Source organism: Mustelus asterias, chromosome 7, assembly GCF_964213995.1.
Source record: "Mustelus asterias chromosome 7, sMusAst1.hap1.1, whole genome shotgun sequence".
NCBI classification, from domain to species: Eukaryota; Metazoa; Chordata; class Chondrichthyes; order Carcharhiniformes; family Triakidae; genus Mustelus; species Mustelus asterias.
In genome coordinates, this window is record NC_135807.1 from 71,418,493 (window position 1) to 71,428,782 (window position 10,290).

Sequence of the window (10,290 nt, forward strand, 5' to 3'; positions counted from 1 at the left end):
TTTCACAAGAAGAATGGAACAGCAGTATCTTATTTAAACAGTGAAAGATTGCTAAACTCAGTACAAGAGTGGTCTCTGTGCCCTGGTACACAAATCACAAACAGCAAGTGATTAAGAAGGTAATGTTGTTTATTGCAAGAGAAGTAAGGAAGCTTTGCGACAATAGTATAGGACATTGTTGAGATCACCTCTAGAGTAGTGTACAGCTTCGGCCTTCTTACTTGAGAAAATATACATCAGCAGTTCAGAGGGATTACCTTATCAGGAAAGGTTGGGTGTGTGTCCATTGGAGTTTAGAAGAAAGAGAGATGATCTTATTGAAACACAAGATTCTGAGGGAAATTAACAGGGTGAACGCTGAAGGGAGGTTTCCCATACCAGGAGAGACTACAACTAGGAGACACTGTTTAAAAATAAGGAATCTTAATTTAAGATGGATACAAGCAGAAATCTGTCTCTCTCTTCCCCCCCAACCCCCCAACAACTGTTCCACACTTTTCCTCTCCCCCACCTCCCCATGTCTCTCACGGCTTCTCCTTCTCCCTGCCGCAGTGTGTCTCACTTCTGATACCCCACATCACTTTCCAGCAATGGCTCCTGGATGACAAGAGGGAACCCTAACTAAATTTGCTCACATAGATCCAAGCATGACCAATAATGCAAGTACGAGCAAATAAATCAACTTGGGATCTTGCTGGTCTGCACCACCACCTGGAGGTTCGCCAAGTCACCCACCATTCTGACTTGGAAATATATTGCCGTTCTTTCACAGTTACCGAATCAAAATCCTGCAAATCCCTCCCTAAACAGCACTCTGGGTGTACCTGCAACTCAGAAACTGCAATGGTTTAAGAAGGCAGCTCACCACCACCTTTTCATGGGGAACTTGGGTGGGCAATAAAAACTGGCCAAGCCAGTGATACCCACAAGCTATAAATGAATAAAAATAAATATACTTTAATCATAGAATCCATATGCAGAAATAGGCCATTCAGTCCATCGAACCTGCATCAACAACAATCCCACCCAGGCCCTAGACCCGTAACCCCAAGTATTTACCTCGCTAACCACTCCAACCTACACATCTTGGGACACTAAAGGGCAATTTATTATGCCCAATGCACCTACCCCGCACATCTTTGAACTGTGGGAGGAAACCAGAGCACCCAGAGGAAACCCAGGCAGACACAGGGAGAACTTGCAAACTCCACACAGACAGTCACCTGAGGCCGGAATTGAACCCGGGCACCTGGCGCTGTGAGGCAGCAGTGTTAACCACTGTGCCACACGCCACCCAATTTGGTACTCATTGTATAAACCTGCTGGAAAATACCCTGGGAAAATAACGGCTCACTTCTTAAACGTCTTGTAGATGTGGGTTCATCACTGTTGAAATATGCTGACTAATGAGAATTTTGTGCCAATTCACCTGTGTAAAAAAATTATAGTTTATAAAAGCTCACCTGCTTCACCATCTTCTGAATGTTCATCCCCGGCATCAAATTCATCTGGCTGTTTCTCTATTGATTCTTCTTCCTTTTTAAGGGGCTCTTCTACATAATTATGAAAAAAAAAAATCTGTGTGTGCTTCTAAACCTTGTATAAATGGTAAAATTCAAAGCTTGTATCAAGCCAACTCTGAAGACCAAGGTTATTATTTTAGTACTTTCAAATAAGGTGCTTATAAAAATAGAGTTAAACTCAAATTCTTGCATACCCTATATGATTAAGAACATAAGAACTAGGAGCAGGAGTAGCCATCTGGCCCCTCAAGCCTGCTCCGCCATTCAATAAGATCATGGCTGATCTTTTCGTGGACTCAGCTCCACTTACCCGCCCGCTCACCATAACCTTTAATTCCTTTACTGTTCAAAAATGTATCTATTCTTGCCTTAAAAACATTTAATGAGGTAGCCTTAACTGCTTCACTGGGCAGGGAAATCCACAGATTCACAACCCTTTGTGTGAAGAAGTTCCTCCTCAACTCAGTCCCAAATCTGCTCCCCCTTATTTTAAGGCTATGCCCCCTAGTTCTAGTTTCACCTGCCAGTGCAAACAACTTCCCTACTTCTATCTTATCTACTCCCTTCATAATCTTATATGTTTCTATTCGATCTTCCCTCATTCTTCTGAATTCCAATGAGTATAGCCCCAGTCTACTCAGTCTCTCCTTATAAGCCAACCCTCTCAACTCCGGTATCAACCTAGTGAATCTCCTCTGCACCCCCTCCAGTGCCAGTATATCCTTTCTCAAGTAAAGAGACCAAAACTGTACACAGTACGCCAGGTGTGGCCTCCCCAGCACCTTATACAGCTGCAACATAATCTCGCTGTTTTTAAACTCCATCCCTCCAGCAAAGAAGGACAAAGTTCCATTTGCCTTCTTAATTACCTGCTGCACCTACAAACCAACTCCTTGTGATTCTTGCACAAGTACACCCAGGTCCCTCTGCACAGCAACATGCTGCAATTTTTTACCATTTAAATAATAGTCCATTTTGCTGTTATTCCTACCAAAATGGATGACCTCACATTTACCAACATTGTACTCCATCTGCCAGACCCTCGCCCACTCACTTAAGACTATCTATATCCCTTTGCAGACTTTCAGCGTCCTCTGCACACTTTGCTCTGCCAGTCATCTTAGTGTCATCTGTGAATTTTGACACACTACACTTGGTCCCCCAACTCCAAATTATCTATGTAAATTGTAAACAATTGCGGTCCCAACACTGATCCCTGAGATACACCACTGGTCACTGATCGCCAACCAGAAAAACACCCATTTACCCCCACTCTTTACTTTCTGTTAGTTAACCAATCTTCTATCCATGCTAATACATTACCCGTAACACCATGCACCTTTATCTTATGCAGCAGTCTTTGGTGTGGCATCTTGTCAAATGCCTTCTGGAAATCCAGATACACCACATCCACAGGTTCCCCACTGTCCATTGCACATGCAATGTTCTCAAAGAATTCCACCAAATTAGTCAAACATGACCTGCCCTTCATGAATCCATGCTGCGTCTTGCCAATGGAACAATTTATATCCAGATGTCTCACTACTTCTTCCTTGGCGATAGATTCAAGCATTTTCCCTACAACAGAAGTTAAGCTAACTGGCCTATTGTTATCCGCCTTTTGTCTACCTCCTTTTTTAAACAGTAGCGTCACATTTGCTGTTTTCCAATCTGCGAGAACCACCCCAGATTCCAGCAAATTTTGGTCAATTACCACTAGTGCATTTGCTATTTCCCCCGCCATCTCTTTTAGTACCCTGAGATGCATTCCATCAGGGCTAGGAGACTTATCTATCTTTAGCCCCATTAGCTTGTCCAACGCTACCTCTTTCATGATAATGATAGTTTCTAGGTCCTCACCTGCCATAGCCTTCCTGTCATCAATTTTTGGCATGTTATTTGTGTCTTCTACTGTGAGGACCGACACAAAATACCTGTTCATTCCCCTATGTATATTTATTATTTGGTTGAATTTTTCATAATTCCCACAAAAAGAGTCCAAGAGTTTTTAAAATCATTACATTGCTGGGCTTTTTATACTCACTCCAAACTACAAGTGAAAACCAAACCTCTGTTTACCTTATTTCCAATTCATAACAAATCCCGTTAAACGATCACACATACCCTTCCTGACCTACATCGAGGTGTGCCACAAAAGAGACCATTTAAAAATATTCAAATCTCTCCATGGCCTCGCTCCTCCCCATCTCTGCAATCTTCTCCAGCCTTACATCCCACTTGAATATTCGCACTCCTTCAATTATGGCACCTTACACTTATTACTTCAGCACTATCAGCCATGCCTTTACCTGCCAAGACTCAATGCTCTGGAATGCTCTCTCAAAACCTCCCCACTTCTCTCTCTCCTCAAACCCTACCTCTTCAACGAGCCTTTGACGACCTGTCCTAAACTCGTGCAAAAGGTGGGAAGTTTTTATATTTTGTGTTAAAAGTACTAACTCTATTATCACTATTTCGCACTCTCATTTGTCTGTTCAGCACCACCCTACAAAAACTAAACCAGCAAATTCAAGCACACTTTCACATCTAATTGAAATAGGCTGGGTTCATGAGGTCCTTTACAAGAGGCAAAGCAAACTTATGAATTCTTTACTAATTATACAACTTTTGTGTAGAAGCATCACATCAATTAGCATCTCATTGAATTTATTCCTTCAATCTGTATTAATGTTGCTCAATGTCTGAAATAATATATTATGCTCCAAAGAGTAAAAAAACCTACCTGGAATGGGTTTGAGAGACTCCTGAGTCACACTTGAAGGAGTTGATTGTATTTCTTCTTTGTCAGCCTCTAAAATAATGTATTTGTTCAAACAGCTTCAATTTAAATAGTCCTGTACTTAATAGCTTGCAATGAGACAAAAGGTTGTTTCATTTATTTTATGCTCCTCAAATTTTTGATAATCCATTACCTGGTATTTACTGAACCACACAACCAGAAATAATTCTACACCTACATTGAAATAGCTGATTCCAGACTGGATTGTTTTTTAAAAAAAAAAAGAGGTCAGTTAGATTCTCAATTCTAACTCAGTTTAGGGAGGTGAATGGCACTCTTGAATTGTTCCTATGTCACTACCTACCAGAAACAATGATTCAACTTATACTGGTCATAAACTCTACGCAGGTCAACAATGCTGTATACTGATGAACAAATGATTGGACTCAGCAAGAGACAGGAGGACAGATTTATTTAAGTGATAGAAACACAACATAGAACAGAAGGGCCAGATTACAGAGATGGCAATGAAGAACAGGCTTAAATGCTTTTATTTTGTGCAAGTACATTTGGAATAAATGTTATAACTAGATGTATATTCAATGACTCAGAAGTCAAATATTGAAAAATGTGGCAGTAAACAGAACATGGGCTAATCTGGAGTCATTTAGGGGTAAGCAAATATAAAATGCTGAAGATGTGGAACAACATCATCAGTAAATATAATTCAAAGCCTCCAAAAGGATGAATACAGGGAAAACTGAAGATGCAGTATCGATAGAAACTAATAATAAGAGCAACAATAGAATAATGCATGTCGTGCTTGTATGTCAATGCAAGACAAAGAAGTGGCCGCCAATCTGTTAAGTCAAGGAAGAGGCTGCACAAAAGTCAATTGTTGCTCATGATACACCAAGCAAGGGCAAACAGAAGGTTGAAATCCGACATGACAATTAAGTTTTAAAATGCAAGTTGAAAGCAGAAATTATTCCAAAAAATCTAAATGTTACGGAAAATTATTTCGGAAGATATAAAAATCCTGATTAATTAGAACAACTTCTAAGATGTCAACAGCTCAGTTCCAATGAGATTCAAAGAAAAGTGGTGCAATGGCAGAATTCTTGAAAAATCATTTTTCACATCAGTCTTGAAAATTATGACTAATTCATTTCAGCTCAGAATTCTAAAACACTTGGAGAAATATCAGTAAAGTTTTCACTAGGAGCATGTTCATGGCATTAAATCATTGCCTCTTTTACCAAAAGAAACAGGTAACATATGGTACAATAGTCAAAATTACAGCCGTGGGGGTGGTTTTCTACACTAATGTAAAAATGGCTGCTGAAATTCAATTTTATTAGTCATCACAATATTTTTGTTTTTATGTTAAAACTGCACGTTAAAGATGGGAGGAGAAAAAACACTACTTGACAAAAATTTGGTCTTTAAGCTATGAACTTGGCATTTGGATATTTTTGTTCATTTTTTCCCCCCAGAATTGCTGTAATGCAGTTCATGTTTATTTTATACTACAGTCTGGTAACTTATTAAAAGTTAGTCATTTTTCAAGCTTTTGTTGTGTCATTTCATAATGCAGAGATTATTTACCCAGCATTCTATTCCACTCGTGGACTTTTAAAAAATGCGAGGAAACATCTTTAGTCATATCTTCACAATCATTTTTGAGAGTATCCAACCATACGAGAAATGGAATCTCAAATTACCTGTCTCTACGAATGTATGCACAGATGGCTGAATTGGTTCTTCCTTCTTCCCAAAATCTTCAGCAGGAACAGGTCCTCCTCCATCTTTCAATCCTGTTTTCAAATGCCGAAGAATTTCATAAAACAGAATTTGCATCAAATTCAGCACAGCCCAGAAGAGGTTCTTAAGCATATAAATTACGCTATGATACCACCAGCAATTGCATTTGGAGGTGGGTATACATTTTATATTCGATTTGGAAAGAAAACAGGGACATATTCTGCAAGCTTTTATTTCAGTCAAGAAAAAGTAGGATGGGAGAAAGGTACACATACAATCACATGTACAGATCAAAATTCTGCATGACTGACATTTCTGGCAAATTTAAATAGTGCTCGTTACATAATTCAAAGAAATGCATTCTTCATTCAGTTGGCAAAATAAATATTGGCCAAATATGTATATGTAATGCACTGCAAACTTACTTACTGTAGGACATCACTATTCAAGACTGTTAAGAAAATCTACTCCTACATACCCAAGCAGCAGCAGCAATCAACTTGGAGATACCAATTACTCCAGCTAAAAGCAAAACCAGAGTCATACATTTGGACACAACAGGATGTTAATACTGTGAACAGTGTGAATCAGAATGAGCCAGTAGGGATGAGAATGGAGTTGGTGGTGAGAATATAATATTTGTGGTGATTGTCGCAGGCAATGGGTTCGAGTTGTGAAGGATTTTCAAAGAAACTGGAAAACAAATTCACAAAGTTTTTATTTCAGGCAAAAAAAGTGGGGAGTGTGGGAGCAGAAAAAGTCAGCCACTTACACAAATAGAAAGGGTTGGGGAAAAGACGAAAGGAAAGGAGGCGTGTAGGAGAAGCAGAGAAAAAGGTAAAGATAAAAAGAGGAGGAATTAGAAAAGTCTGTCAGTGAAAAGGAAAACTCATTATGAGTATATTGAGCAATGGGATACCAACCTGAAAAGTCAGTCAACTGGCAGTTTGAGACCCGATAAGATCAATGGGGTAGCCAAGCACTAGGGAATGTGTGGGTGCAAAGTCCAGGAAGGAAACTGGATTGCAAAGCGAAGGGATGTGTTATTCTCTGGCTGGTAACTTTTTTCTCTACTTTTGGATACCAGTTCTCACATGGCTCTAATTCCCAATATTTATTTCACATTACCATCCAATCGAGCTGCATACACTTAACATAGTCATTTTAAAGCCAAAATAAAGTTACAAAGCACTTTGTAACAATCATTTGGCATTATAATTTCCACTCAGCAGTTGCAATATATAACAGGTATCAACAATTGTACTCGTCTATTCTGAACTCACAAATTGCCACTGAGCAAGGCAACACATGGTTTCTTTGTTGATAATTGAAAAAACCAAGTGGAGTTAACTTTTTTTTAAAACAAGTCACTTATTTTGAGTACATACCTAAAGCCATTTGAGGCTATGTAAAAAATTGAAAGTTCACAAATTCCATTTGAACATTGCTATATTAAATTTGTCCAAGAGTGCAAACTCAATAATAATTTGGGAACATTCTGCTTCTGTACTCCTTGCACATGTTAGCTCTAAATAAGCTGCGCATCCCCAGTTTGTAATTTTCCATTAATTTCAAGCAGAAAATACGTTTAAATGTTTTGAGTAAAATAAGCAATGGGCAATGTAAAAAGAGTGTTGGAGATACCACAAGACAGAACTTTTTTGACCCTGCATTGCTGGAACATGCTGGGAGAATATCAGGAAATTGTGCAGCTGCAGTTGATGATTCTCTGTCCATCCATTTAAAACAGCAACATACCCGATTCAGAGAGTAACGCTACGATAGATCGAATAACATTACAAAACTTCAAATTTGTATTCAGCATTGAAAATTTGCATACATACAAGTTTAAGTAAACAGGATTTGTACAGGTAATCATGCTGTTTTGCCAAAATACCTAGAGCTGGAAAAGATAATGCTCCCATTCAAAATTAAGAAGCATATTCAGCCAAGCTCTTTTCAAGCCTAGGAATTCAAATTTCCCATACAACTTCGGCAAAGTAGATTCAGTATAACACTTCATTTCGAACATACTGAGCATATTTGCATAACCCTCCCAACCAAATAAATATATAACATGAAAAAGCATCGACCCGAGACATATATTAAATATTCCTATGCAAAAGTGTCTTTGTGGAACCTGTGACTTCAATAGTGCTGAATTTGAGTTTACACTATTATTTCTAGTATTTCCTGAATGGAAGGTCCTATGTTCACCCATTGCATCACAATGGTGGGTGTTCATTAGACCTAATGGTATTGACTGCAAAATGTTGTATACTTGCTCTCCACCCTGCTTCTCCCATCACGCCATACTTAGGTGCTTGGGTCTTTGTACTCTTGGCTTTACTTCAATTCATTGCCCCCACTCTTTCATCACCATCCTGTTAAGCACCAGCAACTCCATCACAAGCCAATTGCATTATGTTCCCAGCTGTATAATCACATCAAGCCTCTGAACTGAACTTTAAATTTCATAATCCTGGGATGAAGGAGTTGTCTTGTGAGGAAAGGTTGAGCATGTTGGGCATATACTCACTGGAGTTTAGAGGAGTATTCTTATTAAAATGTAAGATTCTGAGGGACACAACAGGGTACATGCTGAGAAAATTGCCTTGTTGGAAAATCTAGAATTAGGTGGCACTTTTTAAGACATTTGAGACAAAGATAACGACGAGTGAGGCTGGGTCATTGGATAAATTCAAAGTGGAGTTAGAAACATCTTTGATTGACAAAGGAATCAAGGTTTATGGAGGACTGAAAGGCCACAATCAGATTGGCCATGATCCAACTGAATAGCGGAGCAGGTCAATGGCCAAGTGGCTAGCTCCTGCATCTATTTTTAATCATGTTTATTTAAAGGAAAGCTATTTGATAAAAAGCTAACTCTTCTTAAATGGCCTTACCTGTAATAGAGGAAAAAAATCTGTTGCCAATTATGCAAATTAATTAGTTGTTTGCAGTTTCAACAGGATTCTCAACAAACCTTTGTGAATTTTCAAACACTCCATACTCAAATTATTCCTTCACAAATTGCACAGCACTCAGCAGCTTGATGTACATCGGCTGCCTGGCATGAAACAGATCTGTACGATGTTTCTATCCTTTAGTAATCAGGTTAAGTCGCATTAATATTATACCCATTTTCCAAGCAAAAACATTTCTATTAGTAACTGACCACAAAGAAAAATATGGCTTTCTAAAATATCGAGCTGAAGTGCAAATATCATAGGTCAAGATATGGCCAACCCTATTCACAGGAAAATGATTTGTAAATTAAGAAAATGTTGCAAAATCTCAGGTGTGGCAGCATCTATGGAGCGAGAAACAGAGTTAACGTTGAATCTGTTACTACTCTTGGTGCCAGTACAGAGCGAGACTGCGGATAGTTGGGAACCTGTCTCGGGGGCAGGGAATTCAGATGGTGTTCGTAAAGCAGAAGTGGAAATGAATAGGGTTGGGAAGCATTTTCTGATCAGGGCCAGTGTGATCTCCTGGACTCGTTTCGATCGCCTCAGGGGGTCGGAGAGGAATTTCCCAGATTTTTTTCCCCCGTATTGGCCCTGGGGTTTTCACTCTGGGTTTTCGCCTCTCCCTGGAGATCACATGGTCTGGAATGGGGAGGGTGGGGGTGAGTTAATAGGTTGTGATGAACAAAGCATCGTAGCTGTGAGGGACAGCTCGGTGGATAGGATATTAGGATGTAGATAGGCTGGAAAATTGGACGGGGATCCTGGATTCAGGATTCAATCCTGGACCGGGGAGCGGCGCGGGCTTGGAGGGCCGAAGGGCCTGTTCCTGTGCTGTATTGTTCTTTGTTGTGTTCTTTGTTCTTCTCCAGAGCATATATCGTTTCAATTTGTTAAACTTTAACCATCACTTATTTTATAGTTTTCTGAAAGGGGATAATCTATTATGACCATATCAGCTGTCAGTAGTTTGGCCATGTGATCAGAGCTGAAAAGCTACAGAGGTCTCTTCTAGAGGGCAAAGTGGAGCGCAGCAGAAAGAGTGGTTGACTGAGGCATACTTGGATGACAGACATCAAAGTGGGTGCAAGCGAGCTACAGTGGATGTGTGAAGATGGCACAAGGCATGGGGGCATGACATAGCACGACAGCAGATCCTCTGGTAGGAGTAGCTAAAAGCAAGAGCAGCAATGTATTGAACATTACATCTCTTGTAAATGCAAACTGAGCACTTTACCACCAGTTCTACTTATACAATCAGTTTGTGTTCTTAAATAAATCCCCATCTACAAGG

The 10,290-nt window shown here is 39.6% G+C and overlaps 1 protein-coding gene across 21 annotated transcripts in view; it reads right to left on the reverse strand.

Moving 5' to 3' along the window:
* unm_hu7910 (un-named hu7910) overlaps positions 1 to 10,290 on the reverse strand; it is a 217,059-nt gene that overhangs the window by 118,835 nt on the left and 87,934 nt on the right. For 17 of the 21 annotated variants that reach the window (XM_078216221.1, XM_078216218.1, XM_078216226.1 and 14 more), the window contains 3 exons: positions 5,988 to 6,080; positions 4,267 to 4,335; positions 1,464 to 1,553 (listed from right to left, as the gene is read on the reverse strand). In XM_078216221.1, the coding sequence (XP_078072347.1) occupies positions 1,464 to 1,553; positions 4,267 to 4,335; positions 5,988 to 6,080 (252 nt within the window). The remainder of the gene's footprint in view (positions 1 to 1,463; positions 1,554 to 4,266; positions 4,336 to 5,987; positions 6,081 to 10,290) is intronic. The other 4 variants (XM_078216230.1, XM_078216227.1, XM_078216240.1 and 1 more) reach the window with 2 other exon arrangements.